The 23109-nt window shown below is 38.0% G+C and overlaps 1 protein-coding gene across 1 annotated transcript; it reads right to left on the bottom strand.

Annotated features, from left to right (window-relative positions):
* Positions 1–12: 12 nt before the first annotated feature.
* MOK (MOK protein kinase) lies at positions 13–10913 on the bottom strand. The gene is given in 4 exon segments (XM_077783855.1): positions 13–1747; positions 6642–6841; positions 7237–7358; positions 9650–10913. Coding segments are annotated over 3 exon segments (522 nt in total). The 5' UTR covers positions 9859–10913; the 3' UTR covers positions 13–1747; positions 6642–6650.
* Positions 10914–23109: the final 12196 nt, after the last annotated feature.

Raw genomic sequence — 23109 nt, 5'->3', positions numbered from 1 at the left:
CTTTCAAAAATATCTTACTTAGAACATTGCTTCATATTTAATAGAAATGAATTTCAATTAGAAAGTGAAATACAATTGTTTTGTTCTTGTGCTAAATGGTCTATCTCCAAACACATCCTGCAGTTCAAATACATCATACAGCAGCAGTTTCACAGACAGGCAACTTCATGGGGTAAGGATTTTGTTATCATGTAGTCCCGTGCATTTGGAGTTGGGAAGATCCCACAGCAGTAGCTGTACACACTTCCTGACTTGTCAGTCAGAAACTGGGTTAACATACTGGAGTAGCATTTCTGAGACTCCTCTGTCTTACATCAGGCATCTCATTTATAATTCAATGGTCTTAAACTGATAAGCGTGATGGGGATATCCATGGATTTGCAGAGGTTGATGTTGCTTGTCTAAACACTTGTCATTTTTAATCAGTCAACACACCACTTAACTTGTTTTCAGTAGTTCTTGCAAAGACTAATCCTCTATGTCCAGCCCCATAATGACAGAAGATAGAAGTGTCCATCATATGCTTCCCTTTTTCTTAAGCAGCAACATTCCTCACTGGGATTTGTAGAATCCTGCAGGCAGAGTAGAACACAGGCTGCTTGCCCAGAACCATGAACTTGCCTCAGGGCATACACTGTATCTGTGGGCACAAGTTAATGCCCTTCCTGCTCTCCAACAATAAAGCTGGGTAGAATTTTTTTAATTACAAGTAAACTTAAGACATTTTCTGGCATGAGAAGTGGTTTGTTTTCAGGAAATGAATGAACATTTGGGGAGAAGCAACTGCAGTAGCTTATAACTGAGTCTTATCCTTGCAATGCAGCCAGTGTGTAGAGAGCTGCCAGATCAGTGTATAAGCTGGGAATTAGTTCCCTACTTTATTCAAGATGTAGCTGTGCTTTACAATTCTTATCTGTCTTCTAAAATAGGAGGAATGGGGAAAATACTGAAACTGAGCAGGATTATTTTTCAGAAGTTTTGTTTTATTAACATAGTGGGTTTAACTGTTAAAATACAGATAAACCTCATCACTGAAAACTTACGTAGTTATCTCCCCGTAGACGACTTCTATATAAGTGCTTCATATGGTCTGAGTCAAAATAAAATAGCTGAAAAAATATGCAGTAACTTTAAAAGACTTTTTTCCTTCAGCCGGAAAAATACAAAACCAGTAGGGGAAGAATTGCAATATCCAACATCAGGGGAACAACAGCAGCTACTCACATCCATGTTGGCAGGGTATGTCCCTGCCACAAATTGTAGTCCAGCAGCACACAAGGAATGTGTGTGGGTTTTCTTTTTTCAGCCTCTTCTTTACTATTAGGGCAATCATCTAGAAGCTTAAATTGCCCATATCACACTCTGTTCTATATGGAAAAAAATTACTTTAGTAAGAAACAGGATACTAATAACTTACCTGGAAGGAACTTAAGAACTCTACTGTAGATACAACTTTTAATAAAATATTTTTCCTACTACATAAAAAAAAATAATTAAAAGTGAGTGGAACACAGATAATCTCAGTATGGAATTTTAGCTGGAAGAATGAGGGTGGGAACCATGCTTGCCAGTTTGTAGTTTAAAGTTTGGGTGTATTTTAACTATAAAGCAGATAGGAAACACAAGTTTGCCTATTCATCCAACAGCCAGAGAAGTGTAAGTTGTCTCCAGAGGTTTAACAGCAAAGAACTTGTTAGGAAATCAATATCCTTGAAGTACTGCATGTGCCAAACTGAGTAAGATCCACCTGAAAGGGTAAAAAAAATGAAGAAAAATTCCAATGTGGCTCTTTGGTTCAGGTTTTCAATTTTACAGCAAAAATGAAACATGAAATTGCTATTCTCATTATAACAGTCTGACAGCCCCAGATACACAGAATGTGATAATACACAAGATGTTACCCTGGTAGCCCTTTCTTTCCAGGTTAAAACTTACAAAAATTCTGACTTCATCTTTTTCCTGGTGTATGAATAATCACCTACCTGATATATTAATTAGGGAAGCAAACAGTGGCAATAACATCTTTGGAATCAGAAAAGTACCATGTGCAAGCACAGTTTGATGGAATTTTATGTTTTTTAGTTAAAATACTTAAACTTCAGCATCTGTGATTTGAGGCTGCCAAAAACTGATTATAAGAAGCAACAAACAAAATAAATATATCTCCATCAGGAATATAGTTTTGATAATCTGAGCTTTGACCTCCTGTATAGTGCTAGGTAAGGGAGATCTGAGTCAGAACAATCCATCAAATGTGGGTAGTAGGACTTATCCTCTTTTTTATATAAGAAATTAACAACAGTGGAGCATAAGATCCCTTGGATCCAGTTAGTTACCTATTTTTAAACCATCAACTTGAATGCCACTCATTATGCTGAACTCCAAATATATCAGACTAAGCAACTCACCATCTTCCTCTCTGGAAAAAACACTGGATAAGCTCATGGCACCTGTTGCTCAGTGTTCCAAAGGTAAGAACTTGGAAGTTACTGTTGCATTGTGTTGCCTGCCTATAGACCTGAAGTCCTTAATTTCATTTTCTAAGTGCAGCATCATACCTTTCACATATATATCTGTAAAGAATCCCTATGGTAAGTCTTCAGACAAATACTGTACTGCCTTATTGTTGAATTTCTCTGTTCTATCAGTATGAGCTGCTAACATGAAAGCATACAGATGTGGGGAGATGATTCAGTGAAACAGAGCAGGAAACCTCAGCCAGTCACTGTGGTTACGTATCTTCACTGCACTTTGAGATACTGTGTTCAGGAGAACACTTTTTGCTTGGAGCTGGAGGAAAGCAGCATCCATGCAGTAGGAGTTTCAGTAAAATGAAAAGGAGCAGTTAGCTGTACTGTTGTGTTCTGCTGTTTCCCTTTGTTACCGTGTTCTCACTCTACTGGTGTAAAGCACGTCTCCACTAAAACTCTGCTCACATATTTGTTCAGTTCTAGTAAGAGAAATCTGCTCTTCCTTTGGCACGCCTAGTGCAAGTAGAAGCAGTAGAGGTTTCCCCGCAGAGCCTTGTTCAAGTGCTTTAGTCTTATGCTATACAAATTCTTGCCAAGGCTGGGATGTGTTTCCATTCTTGCTATTGAGATTCTGAAAGTTCGCTATTAAGAAATGACATAAAGTGAGCAATGGTACATGATGCAGGTGCATATTTAACTTGGATAGTCAAATTTGAATCAATATCAAATACTCCCACAGTCTGCACCACATTTACCCTGTGACTTTTTCACATTTTCAAGAATCTCCTTACAAATGTCACATTGATCCTCAGTATAGTATGTGATAATAATAGCATCTTCTAAACATGAAGACAAATGTAAGTTAGACAAGGGCTTTTAAGCAGTAGATGTCAAAAAGATTCATAAAGAACTTGAGTCTCATGAGCTTCTCCACACAGAAAAGCTACAGTGTGGAATTTGGGCATGCTCAAAGTTGTCCAAAGTTGACCTGAACAAGGATTAGGCTCTAATCCAGTCACAACAGAGCCCTACAAGTGTTGAGATGCCTCATCTTACAAAAACAATTGACCAATTAACAAACCACAGCAAAAAGCCTGCTTACTGGAAGAGCTCAAATGAGTGAGAAGAATAATTGTTTTCATAAATACACAGCCCTGTGGAGTCTCAGAAGGAGAGCTGTGAACATAACAGGCTTCATTTTTACTCTTACAGGATCTTTATGTTAACCTGTATTTTACTGCATTGTGTATCTTAATTGGTTAGAATAAATAGTTACTCTGGATCTAGATCATAAATGTCAAATTGATGCCTAAGGGTTGGCTAAGTGACTTGGATGTGATGTACTCCTCCCCAGTGCCCCATTTTCCATGGTGTCTCCCTGCAGCAATACCTCTCACACTAAATGCCCTTTGCCTCCTGCTCATGGCTGGGCTTTTGAACAGCAGCACCAGAGCTCAATGTTTAGTTGTGGAAAAAAATGATCACTTCCCATGAAGTGTATAAGCAAGTAACTTTTGTTACTATTTAAACTAATTAAAACCTCCAAAAAAGTTATTTGCCAAACCTGTCTTGCATACACGCTTGGTAGGCAGAAGATTTTTAACCCCCAGCCAAGTATGACTTGAACAGACTTTCGTTTTCTAAATAACCAAATGTTCTCTAACACATCACCAAATGTAAGTATTATAAATTATTTAATGCAAGCTTTTAGATGTCAGGAATTTTAAAATCAATTGTATCAGTTTGAAATAAAGATTCTTTCCTAGTAAGATAAGGATGTTGCCTTTTAACTCTTTATTTAATAATAGGAAATATTCTGTTAAATTGTTGCTGGTGATCTGTGTGCCAGATTTCTGAAGCATGACCAGTTATGTGCTTTTACTGCTCTTTTAAGCAACTGGCTGCAATATCAGGCCCTGTTAAGACTTTTGATTAATGTTAAAATCCATGGCTTGAAGCAAACTATGACTAAATCTTACTTAGTTTTCAATCAGCTAAAAAGTTGGTTTAGCTTTGAATTAGATTATGGTTACATAAAAATAGTCAGCAGTTAGGGAAACTGCATTAAAATCAAGTATCTCTTATGATTGAACAATTTGCACATTCTCAGTAAAACCTGAGGTGGAAGTTACTGAATAGGAGGTGAATAATTTCCAGAGCTAACTGAAAAAAACCCAAACCCTTAAATCTAAAAAAAAAAAAAAAAATACAGCAGTTAGCTGTCATTTGTAATACAGTTTGAAAACTTAAATTCTGTAGATAACATTCCATTCCTAATACTTGAGCTCAAAGAATCCTTTCATGTTATTTTTAACCAACCTCCTCCTCCACCAGGTTCTAAAAGGAACAAGTACTTAGGAAGTTCAATGCAGAACACTCTCTGTGCTCTGCCAGAACAATGCTTTAATTAAATATTGACCCCCTTCAGGAACATAATATCAAAATGGTAGGAAACCAGCCCTCAAACCTTGTGGAGTTTTCCTGCAAATTGTCAGAGCAAGACAAAATCAGGCACTACTGTTCTTGTTAGATCTCCAACAACAGAAGCATGACTGGGTCTCTCTCACTGCATAGCCAGGCTTTTCCTCACTCCTATTCCTTGTATAGCAGGCAAATGGAAATGTTTCAGGGACGACTGAAGTGCCTTCTGTTTCTCAGACTGTTGAAGACACAACAGAAGTTTCAAATGTGCTTCAGTGGGCAAGTGAGATTCTACACCTCAATATTTGATGCAGTAAATCTGGAACACAGGGGTTCCACCACCTTCCTTAGGTTTCCAGAAAACTGAATGCAATGTAGGAGTAGGAAAGCAAATCAATTTGGCTACTCCAGAAAAATGTAATTTTGGTAATTCTCGCAGCAGAGGCCCATGCTGTTGATTTGTTTTTTTTCCTAGACTTTCCTGAGAGAATGCATTTAAAATAAACAAACAAGATCCGATTTCTTTCTGACAACATCTTAAGGAATACAGTTAGAAGAGAAACCCCAAATAATCAGAAATTAAAAAACCCTCATCCAATTACAACTTCACCTCATTCCTTTTTAAAAATTACTTGCCTTACTTGATGTTTCTTGAAATCTTGTCTAAAGCAACTTAGAAAACCTACACTGATGAATCCCAGAACTAAATTCATTGAACGAGTTGCTTCTCCTGTAGAAGGAGAGTTCATGCTTTCAAAGCTGAATGTATGGCATAAAATAATTTATAATCGTTCTTTGCTAGTTTGTGGAGGTTTTTGAGGGTTTTTTTGAGAAAAACATGTTTGAAAGTTTTCCATGTGGTACTAACTTCCACCTCACCTTGTTGATACAGCAAGTGAATACATAGAGTATTTTTCACATAGCTGATATATAAACAAAGTTTTAATTTACCACATTTTTAATCAGATTTTAATTATTTCTTATTTCATGTCAAATATGCATTTAGAATTCTCCCTATTTCGTCTATATACATGATAATTAAGGTATTTTAAAAAAATATTTTTATTTGCTCAAAATGCACACTGAAGCCCTGAAAAGGCAAAAGCATAATTCCTGTCTCTGCCACACTTCATCTGGAAAACTTTTTAACTCAAAGCAGACATCAAAAACAGGATGATGATATTTAAAAATAAAGGTGGAGCTGACCCTTTAAGTAACAGCAACTCTAACAAGAGTCTACTGAGGGGATTATAACGTATCAGAGCTTCTAAATTCTAACTCGTGTATGTCAGGGATTTGGGGGGAGGGGGAACTGCATCAGACCAAATAAAGATCTGTGTTTAGGCAGACAGAATAAACCCAAGTAATCAGCTTAAGTAAAACATTTGTTTCTAGCTAACAAGCTCAGTGCTACAAATTACTTTCTCTAAATGGGCTGACAGCTCTGCCACTTAAATACTACCTGTCATGGACTTGCCTTTGAAATTTGCCACAAATACTGAGGTATTTGTCCCAACATATTTCCTACTACTCTTAATTTTTTGTGCATGGTTAAAGCTCATGTATTGGCTGTATTAAAAAGGTGGGGGCAAAAAGAATAGAGACAAGCATCAGTAGTGTTTTAGGTAAGGTTTGGACTCAATGCAAAGAATTCCATTGACTGAATTATGTTCATGGTTGACAGGACAAGGACTAGCACTGGAAACTAATTTCAGACCACTTGAAACATGTACACAATGCACCCCTCACCTTTTGACTTTAGTCTTCAAAACTGAAGTGATTTGAAGTCACTTGCCAGAGTTCTTGAAAATAAAGGTGCTGTAAGGTTTGATGGGCAGCAGTTCTCTCACTGGGGTCATATTTTATCATCGCACACAGGAAATAGAAACCTTTAATTTGTGCACAAGAGAAGACTTTCCTTTTCCTTTCTTTAAAGGGAGGATTCAAAACTCAAAATTCTTGACCTGTGTTAAGCAAGCTGAGAAAAACATTTAATCATGCATATTCAGAGAAGATTACAATTTACTGAAAGAATCCACCTGATTTAGGTAATCATTTATTAGGGAAAAGTAAGTAGTACTTGAAAAAAAACTTTTTCTTTCATAAAAGTTTGCGTCACTGGCCTTAAAGATACTATGGAAATAAAAGGCCAAATAAGATCAAGATAGGCTCAGATTTCCTCTGATCTGCCTATAAGGTTCATGAATGGGTGACTGTCTCTGGGTAGGGAGAGAAGACACTGCTCTTGTGTCAGCAGAGATTTAGGTTTTTGTGGTAGTTCCCTGAGCAGAAATTGCACACAGCTGTACAGCTCTATTGTGGATATTGAAAAAGTGAGATTAGTAACTATGGGAGTGCATACTTACTGCTTGAAATTTTGGAGTTTTGTTACCAGGAGTGCCTATCACTTCATGGATTTTTGAGATGTGGTCCAGCTCATTATATCCAAGAAAAAGAGGCTGGAAACTGCAAGGTAAGAGATGGTATTAGCACTAGAGAAGACACAGTTGAGCTGTCACTTTTGATTAAAAAAACCCCTTTTTTGTGAGGAAGATAACATGTTAGACTTATTCATTTGTGGACAGTTTAATACATATCAGCAACTGGAGGATAACATGAGCAGCAGAGGAACACAGCTGCTGCTTTGCACTGAAGGAGTAATTTGGGTTATTAAACAGAAATCTGTAGCTGCCCTCTCCTGCTGGTTTGGGGAAAAATATGTAAAGAGATCATTCCTTGTGGTAAAGGGCAATGGATCTGGAATTGTGTTTGCTTCTAGTAAAGTGGCAGATCCTAGAAGACAGCGTATTCTCCTCATTTTAAGACAGCAGAATCAAGCAGCCCCTCTTGCTGTGTACGCACATAGAAATGTATTTATAACACTCCACTCCTAACACTCAAGTTCTTTGCAAGCAGGAACAGTGGAAAGATGGTAATTTGAACTGCATTCCTGACCTTGATCTTCAGTTAATATAAAACTTGCACAGAGTCCTTGAAAACATTGTTATCATATTAGAGCAATCTGACTTTAGTTGGGTCCAGTAACATTTACTTCCTGCACTTGTTGCTTTTTTCCTTGGGCTTATAATTTAAGTAACACTTCAGTAGCACCACATGACTCTTGAAAGCAAAACACTCAGTCCCTTTGTAGACATGAGAAACTTCTTTTTAACTGTTTGCAAATTCAATCAAACAGCTGGCTGCACACTGCTCTGGGTGTCTTCATAAAGCTTAAAGGAAGGAGAAAAAAGATCTGATTCACATTGTGCAGCTGCATCAAGACACGCAGCTGGGACTAGCTTCTGTGTGAACTAGAAAATGTGCTGTTGTCAAATGTAAAACTGTAACAAATTCAAGAACAACTGTGCAAGCCACTGAAAAGTGTGATCCAGGAATCATGATTTATAGGGAACAGAAAGCGAAACAAGATTTGAAAGATCAGCATGGCTGAATAGAAGACTAAAAGTTCTTACACAATGTGCTATAAAGCAGAAAGGCTTATGCAACCATTCAACAGCAACAACTGCAGGAGGCACTGAAAAAGAAACAAACCTGTCCATAACTACCTTTAGTTTGGCAAGATTGTATCTCTTTTAATTCATTAATTTCCAATAAACATCCCTCCTTTCTCTCTGAACACACCTGTAAATCTCTGAAAATGTTCAGTGGTTGCAAAAAGTGAAATATTTTACATTAAACTGAAATGTCTTTAAGGTTTGGGTTTTTCCCCTAAAAAAACTTACGTTTGCAGCATGTAATTTCCTTACAAAGCTACAAAGCCCAGCTGATTCAAGCTGAAATGAAAAAACGAGACATTCTTAAAGCTTTTGGTCCCAATTTACTTTGCAAGAGTACTGCCACATTTGGGATTTTTCTTTTAACAGTTTTCTGGCTGGAGAAGTAGAAATGTTTCTACAAGTTAGCAGGCAAAGCATAATGGTTGTCATTTAATGTGATGGTGATGGCAGCAGCTGCACTTGCCATGTGGAGGAGGAAAGAAGCAAAGCAAATGTTATCAGTCCTGGTTGCATATCAGAGACAGCAGTGTGGGAGGAGAATAAAGAACTGCTGCTGTTGCTAGGGCACAAAGATATTGGAGAAATACTCATGGTGGGTATTTTTCCTTTTTTCTTGAAGACCAGTGACAAATTTTTTGAGTTATAGTTTCATCATCACAAAAAATCTTAAAAGACTTTGTTTTTCCTGAACTCTTTCTTCATTAGAACCTGATTTCAAAATATATCAGCACACAAGATCTTAAGAGCACAGGGGTTTTACACTACACTGTAAATCAATTTTGTAAATCAGAGGAAGTGGATTCTCTAATCTCCTCTGTTTTTGCAGAAAGTACTACTAAGTCCAAAAAAAGTGGGAAACACTTTACCATTAAGTGTATTAACAAGACTGAGGATAGTTTGTGATGCTCATGAGAGGAAATGAGCTATACTCTACACAGAGATCAAACAGAGAAAATACTTTTTTACTAAATACGAAGCCATTGGGGAAAAATGTTCCAAAATGTTTCTTTGTAAATCACTGTGTTCTGAACTGCTTTATTACTAACCTGCCACAGGGTGAAGAGAATGCCAGACCAGATGGGATTACTGCCTCATGAACTCTGCAGCCTAAGCACAGAAGCTTCTACAAATCCATGGAAACGAAGATCATAGTACTCAAACCACATGCTCCTAATCTGAGTTATTTACCTTTGATTATCTTGATTAATGATAAGCAAAACCCTCCACTGAACACAGTACCTTGTGATTTCATAGAAAACACAGCCAGGACTCCACATGCCAATTTTGTAACTATAGAGCCCATTTGTTAGCAAACATTCAGGTGCTCAGTACCAGCACAGGGAGGTACTGTGTGCCTGCTGAGAATACATACTCCTACAAGGTCCAAAATCTCTTAACTTCAGGGTGTTCTGCTGCAAAAATAAAGCATTTCCACAAATTGCAAACATTAAAATATTCAAGCAATGACTGTAAAATAGTAATTGTAGAAGAAATCACAGATTACTTTAAGAAGAAAGTTTCCAAAATCCAGGGGTAGAATCACAGCAGTAAAGCTGCATTAAAATACTAAGTAGGTCCAGGCTTGAAGATATCTGTGTCCATAGTATGTAATGCAAATACTGTTCTGTACATCAAAAAGGAAGATCTAAGAGCATAGGGACTATCTCAGAAGGAAAGGCTGATAAATAGGACTTCTAATTAATATTAGCGTTCTTCTCTTTAGCAGTGATAAAACTGGTGGCTTTGGCTTCTCCTGTACAATTCAATGACTCAAAAATGTATCTTTAGAAAATAAAATTTCATAAACTGAATTTAGAAATGCTTGCTTTTCAAACATTAGCAAAATAATTTTATGAAACTGTCAAGAGAGATGATTACAATTAGATCTTCTGAATGCCACCATCTTCTGCTCTCTTTTGTCCGTGTAACTTCCACTAAATGTAGGCATTGAATATAGAAAGAAAGAGCTGCAAAATGGAACCCTATTTCCTGTGCCTAGATTAACAAAGAAACGAAAAATACGTATTAATAGAGGATAAAGAACAGGTTTTTAGCTTGGAGGGAACACATACAGGGTGTAATGCATCTCAGTCATTTCGGGTTTTAGCCAGTAACAAAATTGTTTGTTCATTCCACAAGACTAGGAATAGAGTAACTGTCTACATATCTCTTAAAAAACTGTCCTTTTATTCATGAATAAATATTACCTTCTCAGGGTAAAGAGAAAAATACTTATACACTTCACTTTTAGTTAAATATCCTCACATAAAATTAATTACCTTTATTATTATGTTTTCTTGTTGCTCTGAAATATCCCATTTCTTTACTAATACAAACGCAGCAGAGAGAAGAATTCAGTAAAAAGATAAACATTATCAGTGCTTCCAGTTATTTGTTTAAATAAAAAACAACTTAAAGAAACCAGCACTTTTTTCAAACTTATCAACATAACAGTAAAAAATTAAATTTTGCCATCATGGTGAGACAACAGCTGCAGATATGGGAATGGGCAAGTCCAAGGAGAGGCCAGGCTTTCTGCTTCTGCTCTCACCAGGGCTACCAGAGGATTGCAAGGGTCATCCCCTCCCAGGAGGGCTTCCTGCAGCAGGGATAGAACTCCTTCGGGGTGCTGGCAGCAGCTTTGGCTGCCTGCTGCCTCCCAGGGCTCTGCTGCAGGCAAAGATTTATCTGGGCCATGGCCTTTTCTCTCCCTACAGCAGTCAGAAGCTGCCCCAGACAATTCTGTTTCTGCCTAGAGAAGACCCTGAAATAAATGTATGCTACATTTGCTGTAAGGCTGTTTTTGAACCAGGTCTTTTACCTATGTACACAATCTACAGATTTGCATATCTGGTACATGTTGTTCCTGATTGGTTTTTTTTCAGGCAATGGCTTTCTCCTTCCTAGAATAGAACTTCAAGTTGTGTGAGTCTTTTTTAGTGAAGAACAAATAGAATACAAATATTGTAGTCTTCAGCTTCCAGAGGTGCATGGATATCAACTTTTTCAATTATACTACTTCTGTCATTTATAGCTAGCTTTGTAATTCATTTTCCACTCAACTTCTGACATAATTTATATTTCAATATGCACCAGAATAGCTCAAGTAATAATTGTCAATTCAATACTCTGTACGATGCCTTAGTTTTTACTGCATGTATTACTTGCAGTATTTCTATTTCAGTATTTCTATTTCCCCAAGTTCTAGCAGAACTGCAGTATTTCACTTATAAATATCTCATTTCCTCTCTACGCAAAGTAATTGTCCTTTAGTTTGAAGATTTGTATCAATCACCTCAAGTTACCACAATGGTTAAAAGACTGTGATACACATCTGAATTGCAAATTCAAGGCCAACCTATGTTGTTTAGCTTGCTGTTGCTGTTAGGCAATAATTACAGTTATAAAATTTATCTATTTTTCAGAGCCATTCAGTAACTGCTCAGCTTTTTTCTTTTATAGGCTCCAAAGGCCTTTTAATCTTGCTGTAATGCCTTTATGTAATGCTGCAAGGCCATCAACGGAGGCAGAAATGATCACATTTTTGAAAAACAAAGCAGGTACTGATCTGCGTGATGACAGCAGTATGAGTAATTGGCTGGGAGGAGGAGGGAGATTGTCAGGACAGTAACTCATTGAGGCCAGAGCCCCAGAGCCAGCAGGACTTGTGTTCCCAACTGATTACAGTGCTCCTCCAGGCAGCCACATAATCCCCTGAGCAGGATTAGATCACAAAGCACTTGGAACAGAGCACCATTTACATCGGGAATTGTAGTAGTGCCCCCATAGAGATAAATGGTGCTTTCAACATCAGGACTTTTGTCATTTATAGTGGAAAAGATATTATAAAATGCAGCTATTCAAATCAATTTAGATTATGATTTGTATTTAAGGAATTGGGCCTTCGTAAAAAGAAGTCATGCTCAATTGCTTTTTCATTACATGTCACTAGAAAAATCTGGAGCAGATGCTCTTCTACTTCCAGATTTATCACTGGAGAAACCTTATTGGTGCAGTGAATCCTAAGGCAGTGGCACTTGAGGCTTCTATCATTCCTCTTGAGAGATCCTCCACAACTCTCTCTGCCACTTTTTTCATTGCTTTAAATTACCAAACTGCTGTTGATTAAATAAAGGGCAAGACTGTTTTTCAGTTATTAAATGCTTCTGCTATAAATTAACAGTAAGACAATTATGACTCTGTGTAAAGACAAGCTTGATTGAAGTAACATGGATCTCTTGTTCTTTTAAGGAAAAAACACAAAACTATCACTTTTCCACACTAGTAGCGTTACAGTGAACTGTCCTCCTAATTACAGAAGTGTCTCCATACTCCTTGTCAAATTAAAAATTCATTTTCAGTCCACTTCAGTTCACTTTTCTATTATATTCTATGATTTGACAAGCTCCACCCCATGTGTCACCACCTTATACAACATTAAAAATAAGGCACTGTATCACTGTAAACACAGTCCACACTCAAAATTCAGACCATAAAGAAGAATCAGCAATTTATAGAAGTTCTGGTAAACCCAGATGAATGTTCAGATAATCCCTAACTGCAGCATTTCAGATTACTATTGAACACAGATTTCATTTTGAACTGATTCACCATGTTATAGAAAAGGAGGTTACTACAACTAAGTGGTGTGAAAACAATAATCTTCGTGAAAACTTTGACAGAACTTGTATTTTTAAATAGTAAAAAAAAAAATCAGAACATACTGAAATTATGATTTTCATTTCCATCTGAATGCCATGCCAAATATAGCAAACCCAAAATGTCTTATTAAAACTAGTACACACAAATATCTTCTTCAGCAATCAGCAAATAACTCAATTTTAATCTCACATTCTTATCTAGGTCAGAAACAGAGTTACTCCTTTTGTTAGAGATCTGAATAGTCAGTGTCACCAATGTCATGTTCAGGAGTCTTTATTGTATTACACTGAATGACACTTGCATGTTCAGTTATTTAAATTGAACTCCCAATTGTTAAGACATTACAAATTCTTAATTATTCATTTCAAAAAATCCTTTTTTACTAATGAATTGTAAGCCCTTTCATTTGCTGTATCCAATTCCTTTACTGTTGATGTAAGAACTGGTTTTAAATCAGCTTTTGTTCTAATTTTTTTGGAGGAACTCTTCCTTAAGCTTTATGGTCTCTGACCTGCTTTGACAAACAGCTCCAGAATTTTTAAATATAGAAGGTATGAGGGAACAATGTTATTTTATAAAGAAAACTTACTGAAAGGCTTTTTTACAAGGTATAAAAACTGTCATTCTTTATTCGTTGATTCAATAGTTTTGAAACAAATGGGAATAATTTTCTTAATACCTCACAGTAGCCTTGACCTAACAAAGATTCTGTTTAAATTTTATTGTTTTGTAACATAAAGCAATTATTTTGTGTTTTTCAGTCAAGGTTGTTTGACTGTAGAATAGATGGCTATGGACTGCATGTAGCCATGGCTTAAACAATTGGGTATAATCCCTTGGCAAAAAATAAAGGGTAAAGGAGTACAGCACAAGATTGTCTATGAGTTCTATAATCTGTCACAGTGAACAACCAAGTGAAAAACAATTAACTTCACTTTGTGATCTACACAAGGAGAGTTTAGGTTTCTTAAGCATATGCTACATACCTTTTATCAGCTCATAAATAGTCATGGTCATAAATTCAGATACCAGTGAAAGGGAGCCAGGGTTTTCATCACTGCATAAACAAATAAGAGAGTTTAAGCTAGAAATAAAACTTGCATATTGATTTGTACACAGTGTAAAAAAAAAGTATGTAGTTGAATCAGTATTAAAATGGACATGTTCATTTTTAATTGATACTGTCTCACAGAAGTTTTTAAACTTACATCTGAGGTATCATAGTTTTAGTTTATGCTATCCAAAGCACCCACTGCAGAGGTCAGCTCATTTATTCCAGGAAGCTTTTTGAAGGCATGCTTTCTGGGCACATCACACTGTTCAGTATCAAGAAATTTCCAGTAAATTAACTGATACAAGTTTAGAATAAAAGAGAGGGAAGCCATTACACTATATGTGAAAATTCTTTCTACTTAGAACTCCAGCAGTGTTCTGTTGCATGGCAATGAGTATCTGGCTGGAATCACTATTTTGCTGACAACAGCAATTTAAAGTACAATCATGATGTAATACATCTGACACTTTATTTTCCATTTCACTGCCCTGCAGAGGCAGACATGTTTAGGTCTTCAGTTTTTCTTGTAAGATAACTGCATTACAGTCCATCTCCCCTGCAATGTTGTATTAAGCCAGCCAGTAAAAGGTTGAGGGTACAATCTGCAGTTCAGCTTGCAGGAGCTCAGCAAGCTGGCTGGCCAGCTGGGTTACACTTAGTTAACAGCACAGCAGCTGAGGCTGAGAGTTCCAGAAAGCCAAGCTGCTGACACGATTAGTGCCTTCCCATGTATTTGTAGAAAATGGGCCTGGCAATAACAGTGTAGTACTTGTACAGCCTTGAACAGAGAAATAAGACAGCCTGAAGGGCAAGAAAAAATATTTCAGAGCAGTCAACAAGTTTTGTGTCAAGTATTTGAATAATGAAGGATATGTCTGCTGTTGCACAGTGATTAAATGTACCATGCAGTAATGGAGTAAATGCTGTCATAAAACGTGATCACTCTGGGAGACAGAACATGTCCCCAGAAGACACTGAAGTGCTTAATGAGGCAAGGAACCCAACTTTATCACTGACACCTCTTTCCAAAAGCATCGCTCAGCTGCTGCCTAATTCTGAGATCTAAACTTCAACTGCTTGCACAGGGGTGTCTGTAAAGTTGCCTGTGAAATGATACTGCCAAATAGTTTGCTTTGATCCCTAGTTCAAACTGATAAGTCAAGCCAAGATCCTTAAGTACCAGAGGCTATTTCAGCAGATCAGCTCTGAGTGTGCCTAACCAGAGTACTGAGCCATGGTGTAAAGTTAAAACACTACCTGGATATGGGACATGGGTTGAAATCACCAGCAAATCTTACATGTGATGAAATGAAATTTAACTATGTTTAACATATATTTAGTTTTTCACTTTAATACTGATCTTGAAATATTTTGGTCTGTTGGAAAATAGCCACAAATAACAAGAGCTACATCAGACTTTCTTAACAAAGACAGATATGTAGACTTCAGATTTTGAGAAATGTGTTTCAAACTCAAAAAGCTGGTTAAGAATTTACAGGTTGTCTCTAGACCCAAAAGTTACTGGATGTGGACGTTGTTCAAATGCAGGAATAAAGAAGAAAGAAATCAATGCATCATGCATACATGTAAACATAAAGATAGCAGGATGTGGAGTCAGCCTCCTTAGTGCTTGCATTTATCTCGGATTATTCAACTGTTCTATAATAAAGTTGAATTAAACAGACAATAGGATGACTGACTTGCAGCCAGGGACTAGATTACAGTTGACTTCTTCCCTTGCCATGAGGGTGTCAGAACTTTAGTCTGTCACTGAACTTTCAAATGCAGTTTGTTTGCTTCCTGTTTCTTTATTGAGCAGATCAGTAATTAATAAATGGCTTTATTCCTTCTTGCAGCTTGGAGTAGCTGGGCTTACCCCAAGAAGAAAAGTAGTAATGTGTTGTGCCCCAGACACCAGTTACCATGCCAAGGAGCTCCCAGCAGGAATTTTGTGTTGCATAAGAGTATGGGTGATACTGTTTACTCTGTGCTGCTGTAGCATGCATTCCAAACATTGCTCAGTGGGATGCATTGCCAAATTTTACGTTTAAAATTAAGTTTTGATGGAAACCTCTTACAGGAAAAACAGACACTATTCAATTATTGTGTATATTATTTCATTGCCCTCCTAGGCTTTAATAAACAAAAAACCCATGCTACAGAAACTCTGGGGAGGAAGCAGGAAACAAAGAGCTTTGCACACTATTGAATGGATCAGGGCAGGACATACGTCTTTTCCCCGTCAGATGTACAGCTAAACACCAAAACAATATTTTCCACTTTGAAATGAGGAGAAATACCTTTTTTGGGCAGGTTCTGTTTAAAATAAAGTTATTATCTGTTGTTAAAAGAGTTCACGCCATCAAAAGAATTTGTCAGTCAATTTATCAAAGGGCTAAAGGCCTAAAAGATGTTTTAGAAGAAAAGATGACAGGAGTCTGCAATGCCTTACCACTGAGTGGTATACATCTGCCCCTGGATACAGTTAAGCAGATAGTTTAAATACTGTTTTAATCATAAAGTGGACATTCTGTCAATTGTAGGTAGTACATAAATGGACCAAAAGATTTCTAACAATATAACAGAGAATCAAAAGCCACATTACTTGAAGGTATTTTTCTTTTTTTAACTGATATTCGTGAAGCTCTGAGTTACATTTTGAAACCTCACCTAAGAGCAAAATGTCCCATTTCACTTTGTGTATACAAATGAGTCATTCCCAGTGATTTCATTAGGAACTCGATATATTTAACTGAGAATATAAAATCAGTAACACAAGAGGCACTGGTTGGCACTTATATACTTGGAGAACAATGTCAAGTCTATGTCTACTTACACACAGCCCTCTCCTCTATTTTCCAAACTGATAAAAATCACCTGTTTTGTGACCATATAACATCTGGATGTAAATACAAATGCAAATATGAAGGAGAACTACTGCTATACATTGACTAAGGATAAATGCACTGGTTCTGACCTGCATTACAACAGTACTTAAAGAGGCTGAAAAAAGTATTACCCAAGAAGAGCACTGACACATTTCCTCCAATTATTATTTACAGATAAAAGAAAAGCAGCACAAGTATATTCAGTGCATTTGGCTAGGCAGAAATCAACGATTTATTCCTCATTCATAGTTTCACCCTTGACCCAGAGGCCAGGCCCCATTTAATACAGTGGGTGACATCAATTAAGGTACTCGGGAAATAACCCCCCCAGTGCCAGACAGGAAGGCAGAGTTCCCTTTCTGTACCACATGCAAACCTTTTTAATTCATGTGTACTTAAAAAGCTTCACTTAGTCTTAATTTTGTGTCCCCTCACTGAAATTAAACAGTTTTCTGTAGAATTTCCATGATTAATTATGCATACCTTTCAAAATGTTGCTTCATGTTTTTACTTACATAGTACTTTCCTTCCCTAAGCCTCACTTTCTCCAGAACATCAGAAAATATTCTCTCTCCTTGTCTTAGCAGCTGGTATTTAAAAAATAGAAATACACTGTTTCAGTATGTTTGAATTTATTATGAAGACTGTGTATCAATCCTTACTTTACTTGTTAAATGCTGACTAATGGAAAACTTTCAAATAAAAGAGATATTTTGTTAACATGTAAGCTGAGAGAAAATAAAATGAAAAACAGCAAATGAAGTTTTGCTGCCCAGATTACAGAAATATACATTCCAGAAAGTAGAAGACAGTAATTCTTAGACAATAAACTACCACTTCCTTGCTCAGAGACATGATGCCTCTCCACACAGCCCTTCCTACCTTTTTTATGCTGCGGCATATTAGCAACTCATATTTGAATTTATTCTTTGCTTCTTTCACAAAAAAACAAAAAAAAACCAAAAAACAAAAACAAAACCTCCCTTTATTTACAATGTACTGAAAACAAAATTATCTTGGAAAGCACGTGTATTATGAAATCATTGTTCCAACATGGGGTTATTTGTTGGGGTTTTTTGTGGAGGTACTGTTTGTTTTTTTTTTAACATATTTTTGGCTTTTTTAAACATATTTTATTTTAAGCAAAGCAGTTTCTGATTTTAAAGCTTTATTACCATATTAAATTCAGATATGAGATTTGCACTGGGCCAAAAGTAATGTTTGGCTTTGATAATTAAATGCTTCAAATACAAGGATGTGAAAAATCAGTCAATTCTAATTCTGCAGAATTTTAAGGGATGAAGCGGATATGGGCTATCAAAAAAAGTTCTATTTATATTAATTTTCAGGTCTTCTAATTTCCATCAGAATTGACTTTTTTCTTTTCTCCTTTATTCTCCTTCAGCTTTGTGATTAACTGTTCCTTACCAATCCCAGTGCCTAGTTCCCTTCACCCACCTCATCCTCCTATTTCCTTTTATTTTTAGCCCCTACAGATTCTATCCTGGATAATTTTTTCAGTAATTTCACCTGAGCACAATCCAATTCTGGTGAGCTTTATGCTGCTGTTGCTTTTGACATGGGTCTTATTATTCAACAAAGATGCAAACCCAGTCATTTTGATGGAGGCAGGGCAGAAAACCTCTTTTATCATATTCAGCCCTTTATGGGTGTCAGAATAACTGTGAGTCTCAAGCTTTATGATAGCAGCAAATTCAGTGTGGCTGCCTGTTATTAGTTACTGTGACAACAGCACCTGGCAGGGACTTGGCTGTGACAATCAGCACTTTGTGAGGCACCTTCCCTGTCTGGTGTGAGGACTCCTTCTAAGGTCAGTTCTCAAGCAGTTTCTGTCCTACTGCCTTGTTTTGGAAGATAAGAGAATTTACTAGCAGAGATGAGGGCTATTTGTGTCCAAGCAGATTTCCAGATATGTTTAATTTACAAGTATAAACACAGCCTTAGAGTGGAGAAAGCCTGCCAAGAAATTTTGCAGAGGGAAAAGTTACTTAGGCAGGGACATTCTAATGCTGTCTTCCAACTAACAATAGATTTGTGTTGTCTTATTCTCTTTTCATCTCCCCAGGTTTCATACTTGCTTCTGTTAAAAAAAAAAACCCAGACAACAAAAAGGTGTTTTCTTTCCTTGTGAGCCAAATCCTCATATTTTAATTTGTAGAAACCTTCCCCTTGAAAACCCTCTTTCTTCAATATAGTAGCAGCACTTACATGAGAATTGTCAGGTGCTCTTCTCATTTTTATAATTTGCTGCTTCTGTTTTCTGATCATTATCAATCATGCTGCATCATAAAGTAACTAATTAGGCCATCAAAATTTGAAAAATTTGAAATAGAATGATTTAAAATAAACCACACCATCTCATACACTCAATGTAGACAATTTACATAGAGAGCTGTTTTAAAAGCACAAGCAGAATTTGAAAATCATTGTGGGTAAAGGAGGCAATATCTAACAGATTCCAGCACGGGGAGGAGACCACAGGCCAGTTCCATTGTTTTGGCTGTAATTTGGTAAGTGGGCAGTTTGTGCTACAGGTGACCCTCAGCCTCCATTTATTGAGACTAAGGAAATAACATCTTGTCAGGAAACGTCACCATATTCTCTATCCCCACCTTAAGTTTTAATTTCCTATCTAAATTGCTGAATAGAAGATAGAGATTGTAAATTCAGACTACTTAAACACTACTCTTGCAGAATTCAGTGTACATGGATTTTTTTGATAGCAGCTGATACTCTCCAACCAGTCACAAACACACTGGCAATATTATGTTCTTATAATGTCAGAGCCAGCCCTGGGGCCAAAATATACACAAGACAGTCACAAAAAAAAAAAGTTAGCTGTTTCCTGATTTACTCTTGTATTCTAATAAATTACCATCCTGTAATTTTTTGTTTCTTAAATGCAAGTAATTGATTCTCTGGCATTAAAAAAAATATTTCAAAGTCATATGATCTGTAAATGAGATCTTAATATCTATGGCATACCAGCCACAGTGTTTATGAACCTAAGAACTTGGGCAGAGAAATGCAGGGAAAGCATTATTGTACAAATTTACTGAAAATATCTTCAGGTATTTAAAGAAATCAGATAGTATATGTTTATACTATTTGATTATGTTTATATATTTTCTTCTAGAAATATATTTTACACATACAAGAGAAGTCCAGATGACAGTAGAGAGCTCAAAACAACTTAAGATTTTAAATTGCAGAATTCTAATACTGTACAAAGACTTAATCCTTTACACGTTTTAGAACATTCTTAGAGCACTGAAGATCTTTTCCAGGTAAGCCTGTAAAACTTGTTATTGTAAATCTTTCCCAACAAAGAGCTCTGTAGACAAAATAAATACCCCACACATAACCAACCACTGAGGCTTTAAGCTGGCACTTATGAGATCCACTCAGTAAAAAGAATGAAGCAAAGGTCTGAATAATTTCAACTGACTGCATAAAAGGTGGAAACAGGAATGAAAACTGCATTATTTGAAATGTCTCTTTGATGAATAAAGTCAATGCATAAACTCTGAACAAAATAGGTCATTAAAATAAGAGGGGTTTTCAACTAGGGACAAAATGACAATGAACACATGACAAGTTATTTAATCAGCAGCTGAAAGAAAATCAGACACTGTAAGAACAGCAGCATAGAAATTTATATAGAATAAGAAAAAATAGAATTTAGACTTCAGGTGTACTAACAAACTTTAATTTTGCATTCACAAGGCAAGATTTCTGGAGATTCTTAAAAATCCACTTCAGCACCATCCTAATCATGATGTGATCACATCCTGAGAGTGACAAGGCAACAAAAAGAACCCTCCAGAACAAAAGACTTCAACCACACGCTGAACAAAAAAAGCCAAATCAGAGCAACTTCAAGCTATGAAAATTTGTACAGCTACAAACCAAACCTTACTACCAGTCAGATTATCTGAACTTGTTGTAGTCCAAGAGGCAGACTGAAAGAAAAAGTTAAAAATTTTATGATCATTGTAAGACTGAAAGCTTCAAGGAGAAATTAAAGGAAGTGTTCCAAATACATTTGCATAGAACACTGAATAAAAGAGACCTGATCACTGGGTAAAGTTCTTTCATGCATCTGTAACAAGAGATGTGAACTAACTTCTCCCTTCCCTCCCCTCTGTTTCGACACGCACAGACATTCAAGCTTAGACTCGTCAGTAGGAAGGGAAATAAATGTTGGGAAGAACAAGTTGTAGCAATATGAACTCATCCAACACCCCAAAAAGTGGCCATGAATTATTCAATAGAATAAGAGTTTAATGTGCAAGATGCTTGAGAACCCAGAAAATAAGGAACAATTTAAACATAAATTATGAGCAAGTGACGGAACTCAAAGACAACACCCAACCATTGTAACTAGAGAGCGTGGAAAATTAATAATCATTTAGAATTAAAAAATCCAATACAAAATGACACAAAAGACAGCACTACAGTAATTAAAAGAGGGTATTATAAAAATCTAAAGCACTTTGTTACAAAGATGCCAAGATACTGAGGAAGAAAAAGGTATGATGTTTAAGTGATGAAAAGCTATTATGCTTATTGATACACGTGGGAAGCGAAAAATAAGCAAAGAAATGAAGGAAGCAGCAAGAAGCTGAGCTTCAAGGCCATGGTACGTAATTATTGCACTCAGAGACGCGCCAGATGTGCAGGGTGTGAGACGACATGATGTGAAGGATACTAAGCAATGGAAGGCAAGGCGAGCCGAAGCAGGAAAACTCAGCAGCTCCTGAGAAAGCACTCGCAAAGACCTGCAGGCGGGTGATGCCCCGCAGGAGCCGAGAGAAAGACCCATTCGCTCCCTGTCGCGGAGGAGCGGGACGCAGCGACCAGCGCTGGCATGCGAGACGCAGGAGCGGCCGCGGGCCGCAGGGACGGCGTGCCCAGGGCTGCAAAGCACCTGCAGCCCCCTCAGCGCGGGTACTCCCTAACACCCCGGCCCCCGTGACCGTCAGCTTCCCTGGAGGCTGCGGGCCCGCACCACCCCTCAGAAAGGGCCGGAGGCCTTCCCTCGCACCCTCTTACTGTGCCTCCCGCGCCGTCCCGCAGGTGCCGGGCTGGCGGGCGAGCGGCCGGGCCCGAGCCGGCGCCGCCGCCCTCAGGCCGCCATGTTGCGTTCCAGTCGCCCCGGCAACCGCGCACGCGCCGGCCCCGCTGCGCGCGGCACGGCCGGGGGCGCATGCGCAGTGCGCGCGGCGTGCCGGCGCCCCGCCCTGCCCTCCAGGTGCGAGCCCAGGTGCGGGAGAGTTGTGCGTATCGCGCTCCCGGATAATCTTTTTTTTTTTTTTTTTTTTTTTTTTTTTTTTTTTTTTTTAAGGAAAGACAATCCTAGGGTGAATAGGCTGTCTGGACGAGAGTCACCAGGACTGAAGTCAGGAGGATGGAGCAGTAACTGGGGGAAGCGTAATTTTGGCAGTGCGAGGTCGCAACCCATTGGGCACCTATCCAGAAGGGACCGCAGACTCAACCAGAAAAAAAGAACTGCTCCTGGGGACTAATTAGCATGAAAAGCGAGATGCTACTACCAAATAGTTGTTTGAATACTAATTAACAGAAAACGGACGTCATTGGTAGCAGAGGAATGCTGATGCCTTTGTTTGTTAAAAGGTATAGCAAGTGTAAAGTTTTGATGATCACTGTGGAAGACTTTTGTGGGATACCACCCAGCTCCCTGCTTTGCGCAAAATAGAATAAAACCCGAAATACCTCGCCTCGAGGTGTCAATTGGCGTCCCGACTCCCCGGGGGTGGCGGGGGTGAGCCGCCCGCGGGTCAGGGGTTAAGGAGGGGAGCCCTTGGGACAGGAGATGTGCTCCATAAATCCAGCGGCGGGCCCTGGCTGCTGTTAAGCCTCCGGTAGCCAGAGCAGCGCCCCGGCGGGCTCAGATTCATCCCCGGTGATGGGCTGATCCCTGGCGGATCCTGCGCGCCACTGCGGGACGGGGAGAGCAGCCATACCGCCAGTCCGGCAGAGACAAGAGGGCAGGGGCTGTGTTCTCACCGAGCTATCTCCAAAAACCTGCATTTTGGAGAGCTGTGTCATCC

This window comes from Lonchura striata, chromosome 6 (assembly GCF_046129695.1).
Source record: "Lonchura striata isolate bLonStr1 chromosome 6, bLonStr1.mat, whole genome shotgun sequence".
Classification (NCBI taxonomy): domain Eukaryota; kingdom Metazoa; phylum Chordata; class Aves; order Passeriformes; family Estrildidae; genus Lonchura; species Lonchura striata.
Note: the sequence above shows the minus strand (reverse complement) of the source record. Positions and strands in the feature narration are given on the sequence as shown.